The sequence below is a fragment of the Denticeps clupeoides genome, chromosome 16 (assembly GCF_900700375.1).
Source record: "Denticeps clupeoides chromosome 16, fDenClu1.1, whole genome shotgun sequence".
Lineage (NCBI taxonomy): Eukaryota > Metazoa > Chordata > Actinopteri > Clupeiformes > Denticipitidae > Denticeps > Denticeps clupeoides.
Genome location: NC_041722.1, coordinates 8,323,017 through 8,346,728, shown reverse-complemented (window position 1 = coordinate 8,346,728; position 23,712 = coordinate 8,323,017). Strand labels below are relative to the sequence as shown.

Below are 23,712 nucleotides of genomic sequence, written 5' to 3'. Positions count from 1 at the left end.
TGAAAACCCTGAAAGAACAGCAATTAACAGCGGGTTATGGCGATCACTAACAAATCACAGCATTAAAAAAACAAATCCAATTAAAACTTACACACTTACAGATTCTCACTTACACATCATTGGAAAAAGAATAAATAAAGACCGGTTTACAAGAGGATTCACCTTCGACAAATCGTTTAATTACCGACTTCAGTAAACTTGGAATATGTTTGCGGTCAGATAAATTCAGTGTGTTCGTGCACATACATTCTACTGCATCCCTTTTCTTAATTAATTGTAATTAACAGTGTTTTTAACAGTTATTTAAGAATGCATGAGACTGCTGTTCCACTTCCCGCACATTTTTCACATTTTCACTCCTGCATGCCCCCGCTACATGTGGTCATGGTACTGTGTGAGCAGTAGGACGGGAGACACCATGGCCCACGAGACCTTATCTGAGCTGATACTCTCAGCAGCTCTCGTCGTTGGAGAGGCCGGCGGACGGGACGGACAGCTGCTCGTAGCTGGGCAGGCTGCTCTGGCTGGGGATACTCTGTCTGTCCTGCTGCCTGTCACCCCTGTCCGCCTGGCTGTCCCCCAGCTGCCCGTGTCCCACTCCTGACATCAGCAGTTTTAGGGAGTCTGCGATTCGGCTGAGGGTCTGGTCCATGCGTGTGATCTGAAAATGGAAGGGGAAGAAAATCACAACAACATATATATCACATTCACAACAGCATATCATAACTTCCTAATTTATTTTTTCTTCTTTTTTGTAATTGCGATACACAGCACACGGTGACGCAACGAAATTTGTCCTCTGCTTTCAACCTGATTGAGCAGTGGGCAGCCATGACAGGCGCCCGGGGAGTGAGCAGTGGGCAGCCATGACAGGCGCCCGGGGAGCAGTGTGTGGGGACGGTGCTTTGCTCAGTGGCACCTTGGCGGATCGGGATTCGAACCGGCAACCTTCTGATTACAGGGCCGCTTCCTTAACCGCTAGGCCACCCCTGTCCCTGATAAACAAGATAAACAAGACAGCACAAAGTTCTGTAAAACTGAACTTCTGGAGGATTAATCCTGGGACTAGCTGTGGATTAGAAGGTCAGTAATTGTGAGCAAGGTAACAAGGTCATGACCTCAGAACAGAACAGACCAACCAAAATTAAAGTGAATAATAATCAAACCTGTTTTAATATGTCATATTATTCATGGAGTTTTCTTGCTTAATCAACTTCTGTCAAACACCAAGTTACCCTTTCCTCTCATACTGTGGTCATTACAACTGGTTAATTAAAGACATTAATTACTATAGTGAGGAGTTGTACGAGATCACTGATCCTGCACCTTATCTCACCTTATCTGTTTAGTCCTTCTTTTATTTCTTTCTCTCTGTCTTAGTCTTAAAGTAAAATGCATGCCTGCTTCCATATAAAGTACTCCCATAATGTCTCATGATCTCTGTTCTTGACAGTTCTGAAGCAGATGTTCAGCTTTCCGGTATGGAAATGGATAACAGGGGTGGTAGTTACTGCAACCTGTATTTAGCCCGTTTGTTATATTGCTGCATGTTGCCACGTTTCTTTTACATTGTGAAAATGTTTCTGAGACTCTAACAGGGTAACACTAATTCATTATTTTTTTTTTACAAACTGCCCCTTAAGTCTGTAAATAAAGAGACCTTTAGGAGTAAACATAAGGAGCTCCAAAGGCCCGAAGATCTCAGGGGTCTTTACTCTCCTGAGTAAACACAGAAAATTGCACTTTAAATATTAGTGATTTTAGAATTGCTTTGTTGAAAGTTCACTTTTCAGAAGTTCCAACCACAGGATGGCGAGTGATGATTAAGTGTGACGCTATCTGATGCAGATACCCACATACCCATGTGAAACTTGAACGTGTGAGGAGGGCATGTGTGTGTTTGAACATAAGAGCATGTCTGAGGGTCTGTAATCTTATGTGTGGATCCACAGCAGTGGGGGAGAAACATCTCAGATCTCAGAGTTCCATAAATGTTTGTACAACAGGGAGCTCAGATCCAGCTGGGGGGTCGGTGGGAGGGCACAGACTTACATTTTCCTCACTTTTCCCCCTTCTGATTCAATTAATTGTCTACTTGTGATCCCAATGTGTGCAGTTGGTGGTCAAAACACAGAAATACTAATTTATAAAAATGTTCTCCTGATTCACACACAAATCAAATGCACATTTGACAGCTAAATTAGAAGTAGGCAGATGTCCAGTAGCTGTGCGCAGCTGTCTTTACACAGACATGTTTATTATATCATTAGGTACACGACAATTTTGGAAATTAACCTAACATGAAGACTGTTACTCTGTCCCATGTTGCCACTTGACATATCTGTTCCATTTCCAATTATCTACTCAGCTACTGTCACAAAAATCAGCAGAAGCCTGTAAACAGGATGAAGTTCTTTCTGGACACTTCCTGAAGAAGTTATTTAAGCTAGTTTCATAAGGAAGTTAAACAGTGAAAAAGTTCTCCTAATGTCCCAAGTTGTTTCTACTTAGATTTACGACTCTCACATATTTGGTCAAATTCACCGTACCTTATCTTCCATTCTGTTAAGTCTGGAACCAATGGTGTTAGTGCCTTTATCTTTAGTCCGCTCTAGATTAATGAAAACAAAAGTATTCAAATTGAACAAAGCTTTATAGCAACCTTAACCGAAAGCTCGAGATATTAATTTGTTAAATCAGTTCTATGTGAATGAATTACTCCACATACTGTTTTGGGGATTTGGAACACGTTTTGGTTTCTTACCTGAGCTGGTCTGAAACATTGATAACTTCCCCAGCGACTGATCCAGCCTGGAAAAATCACAGTGCAAAAGTCGGGTTCTATGACGCCATGCCATTGAAAACCCCAGTAAACATATACTTGTTCAAATTGCCAGAATCAGAACGTTTGCTGGTTCACTTCATTTATGTGAATGCTATTTATGTGTTTAAGGATCTGGATCAGGAATGACAGAATTTGATGGGTTTTGCTTAAAAAGTGCCAGTACCGGTACAGAGTCAGTTCAAAAGAAACACAGGGATATTTTTTCAAAATATTTTTTCAATATTTTTTTCAAATAATTTCCTACCTTCTCTGCAGCTCTTTAATTCGAACCATGAGGTTCAAATGGCCCTGGGAGTACTGCTCGATGACGTCTCGCACATCATATGGCTTGCGTGCTTGCTACCAAATGTCACATGAAGTGCATAAAAACAAGGTGTAAGCAGCTTTTTGTTGAGGTGTACTCACAGCATGGGTTGGACCTGTGAACTCTCACCTGAAACCTCTTCTTGGCCACGAAGTAGTGCATGCGCTGGATCACCCTGATTGCGACCTTATGGGAATCCTGCAGTCTGCATTTAAAAGACATTAAAGTAAAATAAATGCATGATTTTACTTGACTAACCCAAATCTAACCCGGTCATGCCTTAAAATTAATGAGATTAAAAGCTAAAAACTTAAACGAAAGGCATGTTGAATTTTAGGCCCTTCTTGGAGTGCCTTTTTTCAGCCAAGACATTGCATGTGAGCCATCTGCCTATTAACTCCTACGCACTTGCCCCATCTGTTTGAAGAGTCCCTCAGGTAAATTTCACCCGCAGACCAGATGGCACCCATGATGATGAAACCAAGTAGGCCGGTCTCTGTCATGCTGGAACGTCTATTAGCAATGACAAGACTGTAACTGGCTGGAGAGAAGCAGGATGCGTGCATTCTGCGTTCCCCGATATTCATCTCAGGCGTTAACGAGCGTTAGCAGTATTATTAAGATAATATGGCAGATGTGCAGCCTGCTACGAGCTGCCGGAGGTCCCAGTCCCCGTCGCTGTGGAAGTCTGACAGATTACTCTAATTGTAGATTCTTTGTTAGCGCCACTCGCTGTTTGGGTTGTATTTCACGTTTACTTTTGTGGGGCTTTTTAGCTCAGACCGAGTTCCACACAGTTAAACACCAGCTATCCTCTTAACTGCAGGACCGGACCGCAGACTACAGACTGCCGGGCCTCATTAACTTAATGGATGCGGACCATGGGCGTCTTCTGGAGAAAGCTTAGAAGCGGAGAAAATGAACTGAGGCCTGCTTTATGAGATTGGGTTTCTTCCTGCTGAGCAAAGGCAAATAGACAATCAAACAAGCAGCGTTATATATTCCTGTCCTGTTACTTGCTGGAAGTCCTCAGAATAGACCCTGTGATTCCTTTTCTTGCTATATGAAGACCTTTGTGCCTCTGGTGACTATGGTTTTGTCATTTTTGTATAGGCATTAAGCATAAAGCTCTTGATTTTCTGTAGTAACGCACCTAGGGCCTGATGGTAAAGCCCATTCTATATGCTGACTCAGTGTTGTTTAATAATGTTAAGGATAGTGAATAATAAAGAGGGCTGTGAAAGGATCAGAAGTTAAACATTATCTAAACATTTTCTTTGAGTGTGCTACAATGCAGACATTTCCAACATTTCGGAAGATTTAATGAGGTGACGAAGGTACTGAAATGTTGAAACTGTCTGACTGATCAGTCAGTCAGCTGCTAATTTTGATTTTAATCAAATCAGTGTTATCGGCCTTTTTTCTCTGTTGAATATCGCTGTCGTTTTATTTGCATCCAAATACCGCCGAAAAAAAAAAAAAAAAATTCACAATGTGAACCATCCAAGAAGAATGCAGGACAGCAAAACATGTGGTCTGGGACGTGACCTTACCAGAAGAATGAATATGGGTTGTAAATGTTGGGCAGGTTCATCAGCAGAGCAGGGCGCAGATGAGGGGAAATGAGCAGCCTGCGATTACTGGAAGGGCATGTTTGTCTCCAGCAGTCAGACCACCTTGAATGCCTGAGATACCAGCAGAGCCGAGAGGCAGAGGGCACATCCCCAGGCCTGCTTGTTTTAGGGAGGGGAGCTTGGAATGGGCCCATCTGTCCCTGCAGCATTTCTTGTTCTGGTCCTGGATGCATGTACGCTGATGATGGTCGCATGACCTCACAGGGTCACCATCTGCTCCTGGCACAGGCAACAAGGCCTGGCTCTGGGCAAAGCTGGCCGAGAGCGGATGTGAGGAGGATCTCTCGGTGACTGCGTGTGAAGCTGGGTGTGAGTGATGGACCCATCAACGCACTCTGACGCTTTTAACACCTTGGACCATCTCCCATCAACAGCTGCGTTTGCACCTCTTATCCAGTCCCTGCCCACCCAAAACCTGAGATAAAAAAAAAATCGCAACCATGGTATCCTTGCTAAATATTACTGGACCAAGAAAAACATGACATGTAACATCAGTTACATGCAAAATGACAAGATTTATAATATATATATGTGTGTGTGTATATACATATAATACATATTGTGTCATTTTGTATGTAACTGATGATTTATTGGTTAAATTGGTTGGTTAAAACACATGCCAACTATAGATCACTAAGTGACCCATATCTATATTTGGCATGTGTTTTAACCAATGACTAAAGGATCACTGAATCCCCTCCTCTGTTAAAGATCACTAAAAACTGTGATTATTATTTTTGCAAAGCGACCAATATTGAAATATCTACAGTAAAAGAAAACGAATGCACAACTATATATATATTTATAGTTTATTTATATTGATTACACCTGACAATGAGAAGCGGATCCTCAAGAAATCATGAAATCATGATTTAAATCACAATGACAGTAGTTTATGGATATATTGCCCGGCCCTCAACCAATTTTGCCATTAAGAAGCTGCCACCACGTCATCCCCGTTAGCCGAGTAGCAGAGTGCGAAGCTTGCGTGCTGCACTTCACACAACGGATACGCTTGACAATGAACATCACAGTCGCACCCAGAGAGACACACTTCAAAAGCGCAGCCGCGGGGCAGGAAATGACAACAGCGCAACGGCAATCAACACCCCGTCGCAAAAAAGCCTTTAACAGCCGCCTCACGCACAGGGTGTATCCCGTAAAACAATGTGGGTGTTTGCTGCATCTCCAGCGCTGATTACGGCTGCACTGAACGCGGTGCTGGAGGGCCGGAGCTCAGGAGCCCGTAAACACTCCAGACACTTCAGAGAGACATAATTGGGAAGGAAACAGCGTAAAACAAACAAGCATGGAGCAAAATCCACCGACGCGAGGGCAGAAGAAGGGCCGGCGTTTTAACACCGTCTCTCAAACGGCCGATCACCTGCCGGCAACAAAGAGCCCCGCTCTGAGGCTGTGTGTACCGTGTGCCATCGGGGGGCTTCTGCCTCGAGCCGCGACTTGCTGGTTGTCTTCTCTCGCCCCCACGGCCCACTCATCAGCCATCGGGAGTGGATAAACAGGAAAGCAAACAATTAGATTCGCCAGAGATTAACCCTCACCGGGCCCTGAGAAATCTGATTGCAGACATTCCTGTCAAATGGCCACCGTGGGAAGAAAAGTGTAGAAAAGTGTCACGTTAAAATCTTGTGTGTGTGTGTGTGTTGCAGGGTTCGTGTTTAAATGGAGATACTATAGTACACTAGTGGTAAAAGACAACATGACATCCCATGAACATTCAAAAACCGGACTGGAGCTAAGTGGTAACTACATTTGTTTTGTCCATTGGAATGAACAGATGTGACATTGACATTACATGACATTACTGGTCTGTGAGATTGTCCCTCTCTTATACTGTTTTCTTTCATAATTAGTAAAAAATAAATATATATATATATTGTTTCTATCAATGTATGCTGTCTGTCTCGCATTAACATTATATAAACGGGTTAAAAAGAAACTGGGGCGGAAAACAGCGGAGGAAACGGAGTCGTTGTTTTGCCGTGTTCTGCGGGAATCTGCCTTATGGCGCTCATTGTGGCGCTCCGCCACAATGAAGTAATTCAACGAAATGAATGCATTCGAAACATCTCTATCGCTGTTCTATAAGGGAATAAATGAAGAGGTAAATAACGTCTTCATGCGTCCCGCTGCATGCCGTGATGCTGATATAATAGATTCCTCACTGTGCTTGCACTCTTGCCCCCGTCACCATGAGGCAAAATTTGAACCCCTTTGTCTGCTGGTGTTTAAGGGGCCTCCGCACATGGCTACAGCTTTAAGAGGCAGAACAGAGTCCGGGCTGTCCAAGAATACTCCTGTGGGGAGGGGAGACGTGACAAGCTGATTAGCGCTGCCGCTGCTGGAGGTCACAGGGATGGGGCTGTGCGCAATAAAGTGCCCGTATCTCCTCGATCAATGCCTTCAAATGTCAAACAGGACACTTTAATAAGCGGGCACCACTGACTTAATGACAGATAATCATTGACCAGGGGCAGCATATGAGCTTCTGTCACAGGACAGGGGACCTTAGGGACCCCTGTTTATTGTCACACACATGCTTGCCCCCCAACTCCCCCTATGGTCCAGTCTGCAGCAGGAGACCCTGTGGCTCCCACCAGCTGATCCCCTCTTTCATCCCCATCATCAAAGAGCTGGGCTTTGACAGATGGTATTAAATATCTTTATTAAGAATTTCTCCGAGGAATCCTGTGCCACCCCTCACAGCCAGTGGTCTTGTACTCTATAGCACAACAAAACCTATTAAACGATAGTAAAAGCAAACTAACTCGCAAACACACTCACACACTATAAACATACAAAAAAGGTTGCAAATGGGATAGCTGGACACATAACTGGATCATTTAAATGATTGGATTCAGCAAATTTTCTTTTGCATTTCCAAAATCTTAGACGAACTCTTGAATAAAAAAAGGACAAGATAAACAAATATATTAAAAAGGTTTTCAGAAAAGGTTCAGCTTTTTCAGTTTCCTGCAAGCAAAACATTTGATATAATATTAATGTTCAGCATTTGAGGAAGGGTCTTTTGTTACTTTGCTACATGTTAACATGTTTGCTGCTGAGAAGAAAAGTTTTTCTCTTCCAAAAGTGCCTAAATTTTGGCCCGGGGGCCAAACTTCTTCCTTCTCACTCTACAAAGACAAAACATGAAATGATCAGATTTTTTTTGTCATTTGTAACCCAGAGACAACAGATCTAGAAATCCAGCCACTGTGATTGAAATGCAAAAATCGCATTTTTACTAATGTACTGTATTACCTTCTCTAATACATCCAAATCAACAAACCGACGTAGGAAACACACGTCACACCACAAGACCAAGGCATCTTCAAATCATGGCGGTGTAGGAAACAAAGTCCCATGCGTGCTCCTCACTGTTTAGCAGATGAAGCAGTAAACACTGACAGTGTGAGATGAGACCAACACACCAGCAAATACATTCCGAGTATGGGAAACACACTGTTCTGTATACAACCTTCATGTAAAGCATGCAAGAGGAAGTGGTTCTAAACACTGTCTGCAACACTAACAATTCAAACTACTGATTAAAAAAAAAAGGAAAACACCACGCAGATAAGCATAAGTTGATGAGATAAGTTGATTTTTTTTACATTCTTCTTACACTTTAAAAATGTGGAACAGTATATATATATATATATATATATACACACACACACACACACACACACACACACACACACACACACACGTGCACACACACACACACACACACTTGGCCTATCAAAATGAAACTAAATGTGGCAGACAAATATTAAAATATTGTGTAAAATATGTAAAAAACTATGTAAAAGAAAATGTAACATGTAAAAAACATTTTATCTCTACACTGACAAGGACAAAAATATTTTGTATAGACACCCATTCAAAACAATATTCCCTGATTTCAGCAAAATGATTCAGGAATAATTTGACACAAAGGTGCTGACTGCAAATTCCCCAGATCTGATGGAGCATCTGTGCGGTGTGAAATTTATGGATGCACCACTGACCACGGGGTCAAGTGGTCTTATGGATTTTATGCCACAATTGTTTAAACCAGGACAATCAGCACAGAATTTTTTTTTCTTCTTTAAACTCAAATCCAACCTGCAGTTTTCGCTCCATACACGTTTAATCACATCTTCACTAAGTGCCAAACTTAATCCCGCCTTCCTGGCTAATTGCGGCACTCGTAACCTGCCAGTTTTCATTGTACAGACAATGACCAGCTGCCTTTTGACTGAGCACATATGCGATGTGTCTCACTGTCAGCTAAACCCAGTTCCTTGAAGGAAATTCATAATCAGCTATTAGTGGCTGGGCCTGCATGCATAACAAATAAAGAAAAAATTAAGAAACCAGGCATGTGATATTTTGCCAAACTGAGATATTACTGGCTCTCCAGAATCCTAATTCCCTCAACAAACATCCAGCAGTGTTTTTTTCTTCTTAAGTTATGTTCATGATGATTATGTTGCATTAATTTCTGATGTAGCAAATGTGCAATAAATGGCACTTTGAATAGGACGACTGAATAGAAAAAGGAATAATAGTTCTCCTGCAGCTGTGTGTGCATGCTTATTATAAGGATAAAACCCTTGCATGAAATGGCAGTGCTTGCTCAGAGTGTAGCGATTGTTCCTTACAATAAGAGTGTTGCTAACAAAGCTGACATTGCAGCCTTCTTACACAAGCCCTTGGGCTGAGACCGCTTGTCAATCAGGCTATTGTTGCCGTGACAATGGCCCTTTGTCTGGTTGCTGGAGCTGAGGGCCACTCTGGTTGGCCGAGCCCTCATTTAGAAGGCCCTCTCTGTTTTCAGAGTATAAATCTATCGTTTCAGCCAAAACTTCCTCTCCACGGCTGCATGCAGAACAACTGTAGCACTGAGCTCGTTTTTAATGGCAGAACAGACTATCTATCTATCTATCTATCTATCTATCTATGATATGGCTATATATGTACACATAGCAGCAGAGGCGTAGCTGCACCATTGTTCCCCGCCCCACCCCCCTATCCCCAACCCTGCGAAGTTCTTTGAGCTGTAGGCACGAGGAGGCTATTGTACTTCTTTAACTTCTTGAGTCAACAGGCCAGAGCCAAAGGTCACAGCAGACGTAAAGTGCCATGAGAGGACTCAGACAGCCTGAGTGCAGGAAGAAAGAGGAGAGGGCAGACGGTTCACTTGGCTTCTAGTTCACTGGCAACATGCAAATACAAACACACACAAAAAAAAGTAAAGAGAGAGGTCCAGCTGTCACCATTGTGCTGAAAGCCTTCAGCCTGCGTCCTGGTGTGAGTCGAGCAAGGCTTCATTAAACATTTCAGACTAAAATGGAGGCTGGCAGGCAGCAGAAGGACATTTAAAAATACGTGAAAGAAGTGAAATTGTCATAAATTAGCCTATTGTGCAGAATAAATACAGGGGTCCTTTCACAGCGAGCTAACATACGGCCTGTCCACTATCGGGTTTATCTTTTATCTAATCAAATCCGCTCCTGTTTGTACTTTCACCGTAATGTCATTATCCCATCCATTAAACTTTAAATGAAGTAACATATACAAAATACATTTATAATTTCCAACATGCACAAATGCATTTTTCCCAGTTCAAACTGTCACATCCCTTTATAACATTTAATTGAATTTACTGCAAATCTAATGTGCTGAAAAAATGTCTAACTCTTCTGACATAAAACAGTTAATATCTGCCATGTGATAATAAAAGGGTATTAGTTTCAAGGCTATAAAATAAAATATATTGCACCATATAGCTCTCCCACAGATGCATAGACACATTTGTCTTTAAAATGTCAGGCGAGTCCAGGGTAATAAACATATAACTTATATACTATAAACGAACCTCAGTGTAACCTGACTCTTCGGTACCTAACCATGATCCTACACTTCAACCTAACTTCAGCAACAAAAGGCAATTTTTCTATCTCTTTAGGGTGAATACCAGCAAATTGATCTCAAGATTTCTGGTTCATTCCATCAGATTTCTTACACATGAATTCCCTTGATTCACACATGAAGCCACATTTAACTGTACGTTTAGAAAAGGTGAATTAGAAAATACTTGTACTCCAGATAATATCTTAATTATGCTTAATGTACAGAAATTATGAGATATAATAAATGGAAATGTGCAGTTTGGTGTCAATTAAAGTGTAAATGTTAAATTATATTAGATTGAAGCAACGTCAATCATAATAATAAACACAAAACTGATCAAATCTACATAACCACTGTGTTTACAAGTGCGTTGTCACTCTCTCATCACTCCTATTTGCTAACACTGTATGATGACGTAAGGGAACATCTCCAATGCCCTCTTGTGGTCCAAGTAATTGTATTACTGTCCCAGGTCCCAGGACCACAGCACAGTATATACAGAGGTGATGACTGTCTAGGAGCCATGAACACAAATAAACACAAAGGTCCAGATATGGGCCATATGCTGTTCCACATGCTAACAGTTAATGGGACCCAGCAGTCTTGCTAATGGCACCGCTGCATGCGATCCGCACCCAGAGGAATGTAAAGTGTATTCTGCATATAACAGTGATGTCCATGTTAGGAATGGGTGTTTTTTTCAGTACTGAACAACTGAAAAAAATAATGGAACACCACGGGTGCGTTGCATGGACTCTAAACACATAATACAAACTACAAGCTTACAACTTCTTACACAAAAGGCAGGAGACAGAGATATCTGTAACACACTTACTGTGACACATGTGTGACGGGTGTGAGCGTGGTATCTCTTTCTGCCTCCAGGTCCAGGTCATCCGCAAAGCTCATGTTCCGGTGGACTGGGGGAGGGGAGTGAACCTCCAACAACCCTGAGCTCTTTTTAACTGCAAGTGCAGAGATTACAGAAGATCATTCAGATGACTGGTGTGGATTTCAGTATAAAAAGCTCATGGAAAGACTGGGTGACTACCTGGCGGTGGAGAGAACTGAAAGGACGAGATGGAAGTATATGACTGCTGTCGATCTGAAAGGAAAAAGGTGTTTCAGCTGAACAGAAGACAGTACAGGATCAGCACAGTCACATTATATTATTATTTTCTGTGATGAGTGAATGCTACGCTCTACAGTTGCCAGTATAAGAATAGAAAGATTGATGCCCTGCACATGTCAAAGTGAAAACTGAAAAAATAAACAGGCATATGGTCTACCTGAGTGCTGGGTGTTGTAGGCATCAGAGTCTTTCCCGTCTTCAAAGTCGTAGGTAATAGTGGGTATAGTGGGAGAACTGGGGCCACTGTCCTTGTCAACGCTCTTTTGTTTCTTCCTCATTTTTGCCTACAGTTGAAAACCCCAATGGTGCTTAATATATGCTTTAAAATATAGATATATTTTTTAGAATGCCTATTATTTGAAATGCTGAATTCAGCTGAAATACCGGTTTCTTGGGTTTGGGGCTGGAGACATCGGTACTTGGAAGAAACAACTTCTTTCGTACAAACAGCTTAAAAGTGGCAGATTCATTGTTCTCCACTGCAAAGCACCTCCAGCTTGACTAAAGGACAAAGTTATGGTGAGAAAGGTAATGCACATATGAGGGTTCATTACGAGAAAATCAATGTTTAGTCCTGACCTGGATAAGACATGCAGCAGCAGGGATTTGTCTGTTGAAGTGTTTCTGTCTCTGCTTCTGCTGAACCTTCAAGGCAAAGCCTGAACCCAGAATTCCCTAGAAAAGCCAAAGTTAATTAAAAACCACTGTTACATATCATTATCAGGCCATTGTCAGTCAATGCACTCTACATCAGTGAAAGTGTAGTTTTCTTTGCAATGCATTGACAGTACATTGTTGCGTAAAATGTAAACTTACAGCTGGAAGTGCAAAAAAGGAGATGGCAAAAACCGAGAAACAGGATGCAATGGTTTTGCCGATCCATGTTTGGGGCACTTTGTCTCCATAGCCTATTGTAGTCACAGTCACCTTCAGAAAAAAAACGTAAATGGACATTGAAATCACTGCTGAATATTATGCACGTTAAGAACTTACACATTACACATATCAGTCATCTTAAAGTGTCATTAATGGCTATATAATTTTACTGACCCCTACCATTTATAGACCCAAAATTGGATAAGTACTCTAACATCAAAGGACAGATACTAGTTAAATATCAATTTAGGAACTGAATAAATCCATCCTACCACTCCCCACCACAGGGCATCAGCATAGCTTCCAAACTCTGTGGTTCCACTGCTGTCTACTGCATCCTTTTCAGCCAGGTACACAAAGTAGGAGGAGAAGATGAGGCCCAGAAACCCAATGTACAGCGTCGTAATCAGCTCCTAGGAACAGGAACAGACACATATTGTACTATATTGAGCCGTACTGTACACACAGTATTACACATTAATATAATGAACAATGCAAGTCTGACTGTTCTATAAATCTGTGATCTGTCAAACCTGACGGTGTATGAAGACCACAGAGCCAAGCAGACGCCAGGTTCCGCCCTGCCTGTCCACATGCAGCATTCGCAGGATCTGTAGAAAACGAACCCCTCTGGGACAAGAATTACCATTATTATTACCATCAAGGTGGATTCGTTGACATTTTCGACTTGTAATTCTGCTCTTACCTGACAGCAGAAGTGGCAAAAACCTGCCCATTGGAGCCCACAGCAAGGACAATGATAGAGGCCACCACCACAATCAGGTCTGTCGACACCAAACAGGTAATCAAACACCAAATAACCACGATTGCCTTGGTTCTCAAAATATGGTTTAATACAGGGTTTGTGGGTTAAGTGGTTAAGAAAGAGGACTTGTGATCAGAAGGTTGCAGGTTCGAATCCACCAGCCATCAAGGGGGCCACTGAGATAAGCTGGGCACCTCACAAATGGTAATGGGTTCAATGCGGAGGACACATGAGTGCTGCGTCCTCTATGACAAATACTAACTTTAATTTACACACTTTCACATACTATTTTAATACAGTGTTGATATTGTTCTTAATATCTTCAACATAGTAAACTTTGTGGATTTACAGTGGATAATTGTATAATGAACAATATTCATTTTACCTCCTGTGTAAATAAGCTTAACAGGCTGATTCTAATGGCAGTAAGCCAAATATTCTTGGAGGTAGCAGTCATTGCAAAAAGTCTGAGAACCACAGCAGTAGTGATTATTGCATGCATTCAATACAACAAGCAAACATTAATATTGTCTAGTAAATTTACCACACCGATGACGGAGATGGGCTTCCTCGCAAAACGCAGCCTCCCCAAGACACCAACATATTTACTCCTGCATCCTGCTGACCACAGCCGCACCACATACTCCACACCAAAGAACACAACCAGCACTATTTCCTGTGGGGACAAAGGCAGGTGGCTTTATTTCAATACACTTTTTCACCTTTTCATCCGTTTTCTACTGAAGGCTCCTCTACAATACTTCTTTTATATGAAAAAAATCAGAATATCTGATTTTTTTTTTCAAAAACACCCACTTTAAATGCAACAAATAGCCTCTTCTGCAAGTGTGCAAATGTTACACGACAGAACCAATAGGCACACACTGTTATGCAGAAAGAGCTGACATGAGGTTATGTGAAATCACAGAAGGGATGGTTCACGGACATGGCCGACAACAGCAGTTGCCCTTGTTTCGCTGCTGAGTTGGAGGTAAACAATAGAGAGCTGCTGCCTGAGGCCCCCACTGACTGATACAGGGCCACAGACAAGTATGAGTTATGAGCCTGGCCAGGGAGCCCTCTGTTCCCTGACACGTCGGGAGAAGTGAAATGCGAGGCAAGGCCTGAGAATTGGGCAGGAGGGACCTTGCCAGCAGTCTGGAAAGGGGTGACCCTTTCCTGGTGAGGGGCAGACAGACAGCAAAGGTTAGTCAGACCCGACTCTGAGTGCAAACGCTCACAAAGAAAGCTGATCTGACGGGAGTTAGAGCCCTTCTGATATCTGGGGACATGAAAGGCACAGCGCGCCAACGGGGACATTTCCTTTAAAGGCCTCATTTCTTTCTTGTTTTACTTCTTTCTTTATGTAAATCCCAAGGACGTATTTGATGATATACTATTCAACAAGCTCAGGGCCAATTCAAAAATAGTGCCCTGTGTCCTGTCACACAGTGATACAGCTAAAAATTATCAGCTTTTCTGATTGTAATAATAAAACTATTTGCAAATTCTATGACTGATAAAGTCGCTGTTCACGGGCAATTGCAAATTTTAATACGCCCCTACTTGGTACCTGGTAATCCCTCCTGGTAATCCTTCAAATCCAGAGGAGTGAGGAGAAAGCTTTTAGTTACTATGGTGCCATGGTCTGGAATTCTCCCACCAAAAATGGAGAGCTGTTGACATGCTAAGTCCTAAGAAAGAGTGAATTTGCTGACTTTTCACTTCAATTCAAGTGTACTTCCTTTGAGTTGCATGTAATGTATTAATCTGCAGTATCTTGCTAAATTTGCTACTGTAGTTTTAAATTGAGGTCAATTAAAATAATAAATCACAATTATGTATTCATGTAAAAAACAAAAGTTTTATTAATTGAAAATTCTTTGCTAAGCATTTACTGGCGTAAATTGCATTGAAATCTGGTCCAATTAGGGTCTGCAAAATAAATGTCTTATAAACAAGAATGTCAAAGCATCCTAAACTTCTTACTATCTACATTATCTAATGCTGTATCTAAAGAATGAAATTAATGTTCAGCTGTTGCTGAATAACCATCCTCTTTTAGGGTTAATTCTCTGAAGTAAATATAAGCATTTAGTTCAATAAAAAAATGTAAATAAATATAAGCAGGCAGATAAGGATCTGAGAAATTACAGACAGTCATTGCTGGAATCTCACTGCGGCGATGCACGGCAGTCTTTTGGGGTTCAACCCTTGAGGTTAAAAAAAGCACAAAAGGAGACACCTGTCGTGCTCTTGAAGAAGCTTAGTGCCTTGAAACAAGTGGACATTTCTAGGTCTGGTCGGCTAGATAACTCGTGATTCAGAGGGGGGACCTTGCACTGAGCAAGCCGTGTCGCTTTAATCCCTTTAGCTGCTGCCTTAGTTGCACTTTGACCCTGAATGTCTACAGCCACCAAACTGTAGCCCCACTCAATCTGCCCCTTAATCTTACCCCCTCGCTTTCCCTTTTCAAAGGGTCTGATTACCTTTTTTTTTAGCCATTGTCATGTTTCTGATAACTGAAAAGCAGATTTATTGTGCAAAAATGTATTGTGAACAGTGGGATTGTTCATCTCTGGCGTCTGGCAGTTAGACTGGCTGAATTGTGAATTTCACAAACTCACCATTTTTTAAATAAGGTTGGTATTAGTGGACTATGTAACCTTCAGAAAAACAGAAGTGACAATTATGATTTGCTAAGCGTATTTAAACTGGACGTAAATGGACAAATGACTGAAGGTATTTAATTCCACAAATCACACATTTAGTTAATCCTTTATAATCGGGACATTAATTGATTTATTGATAATGAATAAAAGACTAGCATTTAAGCTTTAAAAGACTAGGTTAACGTACATGAGCCTTTTTTATATGGGATGGGTTGCCCCCTGGTGGCCAGTCACACATTACCACGCCATATTTACAAATGGGTACGTTGAGGTCAAAGGTTTCCAAGACCCATATGCTAATTTGCATAAAAATACATTGCACAAGGTATATGCAGCTTTATAAACAAAGAGAAAACTCACCACCCAGAAGAGTGTGCGATATGCCAAATTCTGGTATTGCTCAATAGTGGAAAGCACACTGAGGATGAGGCAAGCCAGGACAATAAGAAACCTGAAAAAAAGAAAAAAAAAAAAAAACAACAAGAGAGATAGACACACATATGAGTTGCATTTTCCCCTGAACAGCGCGCTTGTGACGCCATGCACCCGATCACACCCACCCCATCACAAACCACACCCATGTAACACTGAGCACCAGCTCTGGTCTTGAGCACTTGCAAGTGACATGCTGCCGTTGGACAGGAGGAGTGTGCGACGCCGCCAAGTTTCCCTGTTGATTTAGCGGAGCGTAAGGTAGAGCGTAGTCGGGCCTCGTGCCACTTCTTGTTTATTCTATTGTGTAAATCAGCCATTTTCTATTGGAGCAGCATCCAGCGGTTTGATGCTGAGCACGTGTACATATGGGCCTCACTTTGGCCCACCGAGCGTTCGTGACCTCTGCGCTGTGTTGAGTCCCTGGTGGGAGCACACAGAGCCTTATCTCACCTGAAATGTGCTTCATTTCCACTGGCTGCAGTAATGCAGAGCCACGGCACAAAAAAATAAAAAAGACATTTTTACGAGATCATACGCTCTCCGCAATACCCTGCTTACACAAACGCAATAAAAACCAACTCTATGTCAATATGAGCGAATAAACTCACAACGAAAAAACAGGGGCAATTAAAGGCTCCTGCAGAAGACAAGTTCACGGCACATTTTCAGTATAACAGTGGACAATAAAGGACAATTATATCTTAAGGACAAAGTAAAGGCTGAAAAAACAGCGTGTTCTGTGCTACGTCACGCGGTAGCCGGGCTTACATTAACCTTGCGCGCATCTAATCGCCTGTTTGTCTTCGCTATTGGAAATGATAACATGAGTGACTGTAAACATGAGGAACCTGATAATGGCTTTGAGCTGGACGAGAGGGGACAATGTAGGCAAGGAAGCGGGCCGTCAAGGTGGCACTGGAGCAAGGCCCCGTCCCCACGCGCTGCTGCACACTGCTCACAACCCACTGGACACTCGCAGTGCCACCGTGTGCCGTGCTGTGCATTACAATGACAAAAACAACCAATTTAATTTTTAATTGAAATATATGTAACGGGACGGGGGTGCAGCGAGGATCCCTTGGACAAGGTACGCGCCCTCGTCCGGGGTTTAGTGAGTTAGAGAATACAGGGGTGTGGCCTTTCACTGGATGTTGTCCAGTGTGAAACAACACACACACACACACACACACACACACACACAATGATGCAATAAAAAGGGGCAAATTCAAAAGCCCAAAAACGGCAACAGCTGGCGCCACAAAGACATCTCACCTGCCCCTTTCAGCGCAGCTTTCAGCAGAAACGTCGAGGGAGGGGCGAGCGACCAAACAAACAAACAGGAGCGCCGCCGGCGCGAGTGAGGATCCTCACGCCGCCGCATCGCCATGGCTTCGCCGTGACGTCACCGCTGCCGTCACCCTGCCATCAGAAGGCCTTGAGCTATTGCCTTCTAGGGAGAATTTTAGCAACAGCTGGCCACAATGTTATCACTTACTTCTGATATTATAAGCGCACGAGGGTCGATGTTTACTGTCACAAAACAACGACTGTAGTAATACAGCAACAGTTATTGCACAAAAATGACAAATTGGCTTTTATTACTGTATAATAAAATAAAACGATTAAAAAAAAAAAAAAGAAAGTGCCACCACTGATCGCTTGTGAATTGGAAATAATTAAAATAAATGTCACTGTGAAAACAAAAGGCCTTCTGTTGTCATACACGGTGCACACATGCATGCCCACACACACACACACACACACACGTTGGTCATGCAGTAATGATAAGAGCCCTCCAACCTTCCAAAGCCTCGACTTGTGATAAGGCCGTACAAATTCTTGGCCACCTTTGACTCGCACAAGGACAGTATTTTTTTTTCTGGCTGTTTTTACTGGAGAAATTTATATAGAAGTATAACGGAAATTTAGCAGCTTCAAATATTTATTATACCAAGATGGCTTCATTTTTTTAAACCGGGCATAGATTCAAGATTCAAAATTCAAGATTCGAGATTGATTTATATTCTGTACAACAGTATACACAGTATACCGTGTATTAAAATAATGTTTCACACAGACCGCCCCATAGTGCAATCATAAAATTTAAAAAAATTATATATATGTATATACACACTAAACTAAACATACTAAACAAAGTAAAACACTGTACAGATCTCTATCAGAGAAAAGTAGAACTTTTCTGCACAATGAACAGGTCGAACGGGACATAACTGGACATCATCGTGTAGGACGCAGGACACTCAAGACAAGACGAACATGTGCGAAATGAGCAGAGTTGTGCGATTCTAAAGTGTCACACATCAGGGACACTCTGCTGGCATCTCTTTTAAACACCAGCATGTCACAGGGTGACCAGACAGGGACACGCTGCCTATCGCGGCCGATAATGAGCGCGGTCCACTTATGTCGCACGTGTGGCACATTTATTTAGCGTTTTTTTTTTTTATATATATATATATAAATGATATCGTGAAACGTGCAAGAATAATAATGCGCTATATCACCGTATTGTAATAATGACACTCACACTGTGAAGTGGTAGACGAAGCACTTCCACCCGGACGGCCTCTCCAGGAAGTTGTAGACCCGGCCCTGCAGGTAGGACCGGGACAGGACCGGCCGCGTGGTGCTGTACACCGACACCCGCGGGTTCAGGTTCAGCCCCTGCAGGTTCGACGCCCGCCGCGCCGCCGCCGCCGGCTCGCACATTTCCACGTCCGGGCGGCCCTCGGACCCGCCGAGGATCCACGAGGCGCTCCGGTTATTCCCGGCGGAGGACATTCCGGCCCCCCACACCCACACGCCGACTCTTCCAAAGCTTTAGTCCGAGTGTCCGGAGGACAGGGCAGCTGGTAAAGTCTTTATAAAGCAGCGGCTGTAAAGTGTGACTGGTATCTTAAAAGATGCTCTCTCTCCCCCTCTCTCTCCCTCTCTCTCTCACTCCACCTCTGTAAACGAATAGGTGATGAAAGAGAAGTTTGGGGGGGGGGTATCATCGGCCTGAGGGCCAGTCACGTGCCAGCTTCACCACCAGAAAAAAAAACAAAAAAACAACTACCCTGTAATCACGTTCACAGTCACAATCACAACCCACGACACGACGTGGAGGTGACACGCGTGCCACGGGCAGACACGCAGGACAGCCTGCGTGGCCGCTTCTGCAGCGAGCGGCCTTGGCCGAGGGAGAAGGCCGCGTCCACTGTGACCTTCTGGGGGGCACAGCGGGTTCCGCGGGGACGACCTTGACCTTGACCGTGGGCTACACTGTCGCGCCCGCCCTGAGAATTAAGACGCATTCATTTCGTGGAACATGTTTCCTTTTCCCTCCGTGGCGTGGAGATTACATGGCGACAGGTTCTGTTGTCGGCCTCATATTATCCTTTTTTTATAATTAGTAAAAAAAAAAAAACAGAACACACTATTGTTTCTTTTGGAAGGAGACGCTGTTAAGAAAATACGGAACTAGTTGCATAGCAGGCAGTGATGGGATATATTGTCCTTGAAGTTGATCTGTTGGATCCAGAAAAAAAATGGGCAAGTGTAAGGATTGTGAAACAATATTCCTGCTGGCTCAGATTGAAAGGTGTCACCGCTGCAGTGGGTAGCCACCAACCATTCAGGGTGCCCACGGTGACCCGTGTCCACCTCCGAAAGCTCCTGAAAGCACCAGAACAGGACCATGGAGGAACCATGGAAGACGGTATCCTGGTCCAGATGCTGTAAAACAAAGTGTTTACTAGATTTTCTTTTACGTCATGTGGATGGTCGTTCCACTGACAAATGTTAAATTGAAACACACCACCTTCCTAAGCATTCTTGCAGACCAAAATTTGTGGAATCAGCATTTACATTTACGGCATTTGGCAGACGCCCTTATCCAGAGCGACTTACAACGTGCTTTCAAGTTACCATCGATGAAGAGATCAATTCCGGTTCACTAGGACCCCAACTATGAACACAATCTTTTTATTCACTCTGTTGTAGATTCTGTACACAAAGTTCGACAACAAGAAAATTACAATTTAATCTAAACATTCTTTAAAGAGGAAGGTCTTGAGCTGTCGTTTGAAGGTGCTCAGTGACTGAGCTGTTCTGACCTCGAGGGGAAGTTCATTCCACCACCGAGGGGCCAAGACGGAGAAGAGTCTAGATGAATGTTTTCCTTTTACCTTCAGAGATGGAGGGACCAGGGACCAGCATTCCCCGATAGCATTGCCCTCTTTCAGGATATGTGCCATGCCACAAGAGTAGCTTGAGGAACACAACAGCGAGTTTGAGGTGCTGACTAGGCCTCAGTCCAGTCCAGAATTTGTGTTATGCACTGATCCATTTACGCACCGCATCACGACTTGTGGGACTTGATCGAAAGTGAAATGAAAAGGACGCAATTTTAGATGGGCGGTCATAATGTCATGACTGTACACAGACATTTATATTTGATGTCTGGTCACTTCCAGTATGTTTGGTATGATGCATAAGATCAGTTGACATAGTTGTATGCAGCAAAATATAATTGTATTATTCATGCTCATGGATACTGGGTCCTCTACATGTTGGTGGCTTGGAATGATGATCTGTAATAGCTGCTCAATGGCAGCAGGGAGCACCATTTCACCACCTTTTCTCTAAACCCACGTCACGCCAGCGCCATTGTGGCTAATCGCCACAAGTATTAGAAATTCTAGAAAGAAACCTGTTATTGCAGATGGACAGGAAATATGCTAAGTGCAACTAAATAGCTGACAGTGAGACATAGCATACAAACACGAATGCATTCCAACTATAATAACCAGTCAATAAATTGAATTTGATGTAAACGGTGTAAATTGAAACAAGGTCACAAGAAAGTATATTTTGACTGTGTTCGTACATCTAAAAATGCCTTTCCCTGCTATGTTAGGATGAGCACTTATGTCTGGGACCATAAATTTAAATAACTTACATCTGCTTCCAGCCTGCGCGGCAAGAATAGTAAGCTGGCAACGAAACCTGCAATTAAGGTCAATTTGAAATGTCGGACGAGAAGGAGCGGTTTTGAGTAAAACAAAGCAAAACTAAGCAGTCTTGGAGGAATTATTTCTGTTTCGTTTATTTTGTCTGTTTTTATTCATTTCTGTTGGCCAAACGTGCACACATTGCACATTTTACATACATAAATGAATGAAAAGTGAAAAAAAGGGAACGTGACACCGCATGTAACTGTAAATCTGATTACAAGTTGCACTCACTGTAGCTACTGCTGTATAAAATGGATTATTCACCATTGTCAAAATTAAACAAATCTACAAATCAGCAAGGAAAACAGTCATGTTGATTTTGACCTAAAAAAAAGAAGTCCTGCAAGACTATAGACATATGTTAGCATAAAATATTAATGAGCATGTAGATGTTCGTTGTAGCCAGTGGCCGATTGAATGAGACGTGTCACGCAAGCAAGTGTAAATCAATAAAGAATCTGAATGCAATGGGTCGTGCGATAATAAAAGGTGGGGTTATAAAAAACGTTGCTCTATGCATTGTGCTCTTCCCTGTCAGATTTCCTGAGAGGCTGAAACCAGCAAAAACACAGGTTCACCTACGGAAGAGGTTCAGAAAGCTCTGAAAGCCACCGTGTCCACCAATCTGAAACGATCCATCAGTGCTTCTCAGGTAGAGCACGAGGAGCACCAGGAAGCCCAGAATTAGGACAGGCACCATCAGATTCCAGCCTGATGCCAGGATGTTGTACCACTTGGCTTTCTCCGAGCATTCCGCCGCTGCCCGTACGTTTCCCAAGACCTGCTGGTCCCGTGTCTGTAGAGATTCTACAGTCAGTTATCACTTAACCAAATAAAATATGAAATGCAATGTTCTTGAACATTCTTGGTTTGATTAAAGCCTAAAAATAGAACGGACCACCTTTAGACAGAAGCAAGACAACTAACCTTTATTGAATAAATGAGAGCCAAGAATCCAAGGCAGCAGAAATTGACATATAGAGTGTTGCACAGGGACCAAATCAAGTAGTCCTTGGGCAGTTTGTCAGCGTGGCCCACGTCGATAGCGGAGTGGGCAGCTTTGCGGGTTGATTTGCTGCTGGTCAGTGGGGTGTAGTCACTGGAGCAGTAGTAAGTGACATTATCCATATTGATCCCTTGTTCTGTTGGAGCGTTTAGCCCTGGACTTGCTCTCACACAGTCCCAGTGCGCCGCTGTTCTTTTAGGGTGGGGTGGAAGTGCAGCATTTATGCAGGGAAGGGCCCAGAGGGCTGTCATTTTGTGGCTGTGACCCTGATACGTCACTGTGACGGCCTTGTGCTGCCGCGGGGTTTAGGATCTTTGAGGACAGATTTATACGTTTGTAAAAATTTGTTTAAAAGTTTAAAATAACAGTAACAGTAAGAGCATGTTCCCAGGGGGCAGGGTTGTCAAAATTAGCATGGTAATATTTCATAAGCAATTAAATCTGAATTTCCCTTGACTGAATAGAGTGTTTAATTAAAGTAAAGTCATGATAATAATGTTATTATGAACTCATAAATTGCATGAAACACCACTATTTTTAGCTTGCTGCAGCAAAAGTGGTACCTCATACCTATGAAATGCCAATTTTTGAATCCCTGGGTTATTATCGGCGTAAAGGAAATCAGCATATTATAAATTATCCACAGCATTGTTACTGAGTGGGCCTGAGAGACAGCAGCCCGGCTGTCATGAAATAAGCCAAGGGGTATTTTTAGCAGTGACATGAATTACATTGGCTTGAATTCAGCTAAGCAGAGACCTTAAAATGACAAAACTGTATTTCAGCTCGGTGTCTGATGAATACTTCAGTTCCTCTGTCATAACACGGGTGTATATTACAGACTTCTTCCATCAGAATACCAGGTAGGCCCATTAAATGTTATATTAAACTTCAGAATAGAGAATAATGAAGCTGGACAGATTTCCTGGTCCTATCAGTGGGCTATTGAGATAACTTTATTGATGTTCCTTTCTAAGGTAAAAATTATTCTTATTCTTGGGGGTATAAAGTAGGATTTTGATGGATTTATAATTTACCTTTACTTTCATTTAGATGGAATAGATGATGTCAGTGGCTTCATTTGCGAGTCCTAGGAGGATGT

General features: G+C 42.6%; 2 protein-coding genes across 2 annotated transcripts; both read right to left on the bottom strand.

Annotated features, from left to right (window-relative positions):
* Positions 1 to 141: 141 nt before the first annotated feature.
* kcnq1.1 (potassium voltage-gated channel, KQT-like subfamily, member 1.1) lies at positions 142 to 19,549 on the bottom strand. The gene is made up of 17 exons (XM_028956444.1): positions 19,135 to 19,549; positions 16,512 to 16,602; positions 14,029 to 14,155; positions 13,420 to 13,498; positions 13,247 to 13,343; positions 12,986 to 13,126; positions 12,654 to 12,764; positions 12,417 to 12,512; positions 12,222 to 12,338; positions 11,995 to 12,121; positions 11,757 to 11,810; positions 11,541 to 11,670; positions 3,279 to 3,354; positions 3,090 to 3,184; positions 2,765 to 2,811; positions 2,550 to 2,611; positions 142 to 661 (listed from the first exon to the last, which is right to left on the bottom strand). The coding sequence occupies exons 1-17, from the start codon at positions 19,386 to 19,388 to the stop codon at positions 452 to 454; spliced, it is 1,914 nt and encodes a 637-aa protein (XP_028812277.1). The 5' UTR covers positions 19,389 to 19,549; the 3' UTR covers positions 142 to 451.
* Positions 19,550 to 21,676: 2,127 nt separating this feature from the next.
* Positions 21,677 to 22,798, bottom strand: LOC114766303 (interferon-induced transmembrane protein 5-like). The gene is made up of 2 exons (XM_028956996.1): positions 22,532 to 22,798; positions 21,677 to 22,400 (listed from the first exon to the last, which is right to left on the bottom strand). The coding sequence occupies exons 1-2, from the start codon at positions 22,730 to 22,732 to the stop codon at positions 22,179 to 22,181; spliced, it is 423 nt and encodes a 140-aa protein (XP_028812829.1). The 5' UTR covers positions 22,733 to 22,798; the 3' UTR covers positions 21,677 to 22,178.
* Between the last annotated feature and the right edge of the window lie 914 nt (positions 22,799 to 23,712).

Excerpts from the sequence above, each read along its gene's own strand:
- kcnq1.1 (XM_028956444.1), bottom strand. The coding sequence starts at position 19,388 with ATGTCCTCCGCCGGGAATAACCGGAGCGCCTCGTGGATCCTCGGCGGG. Across the intron at positions 3,355-11,540 it reads CCCGTCACACATGTGTCACA|ACTGCAGGATTCCCATAAGG; the intron begins GTAAGTGTGTTA and ends TTTTAAATGCAG. Across the intron at positions 662-2,549 it reads TTAACAGAATGGAAGATAAG|ATCACACGCATGGACCAGAC; the intron begins GTACGGTGAATT and ends TTCCATTTTCAG.
- LOC114766303 (XM_028956996.1), bottom strand. The coding sequence starts at position 22,732 with ATGGATAATGTCACTTACTACTGCTCCAGTGACTACACCCCACTGACC. Across the intron at positions 22,401-22,531 it reads CTCTCATTTATTCAATAAAG|ACACGGGACCAGCAGGTCTT; the intron begins GTTAGTTGTCTT and ends GAATCTCTACAG.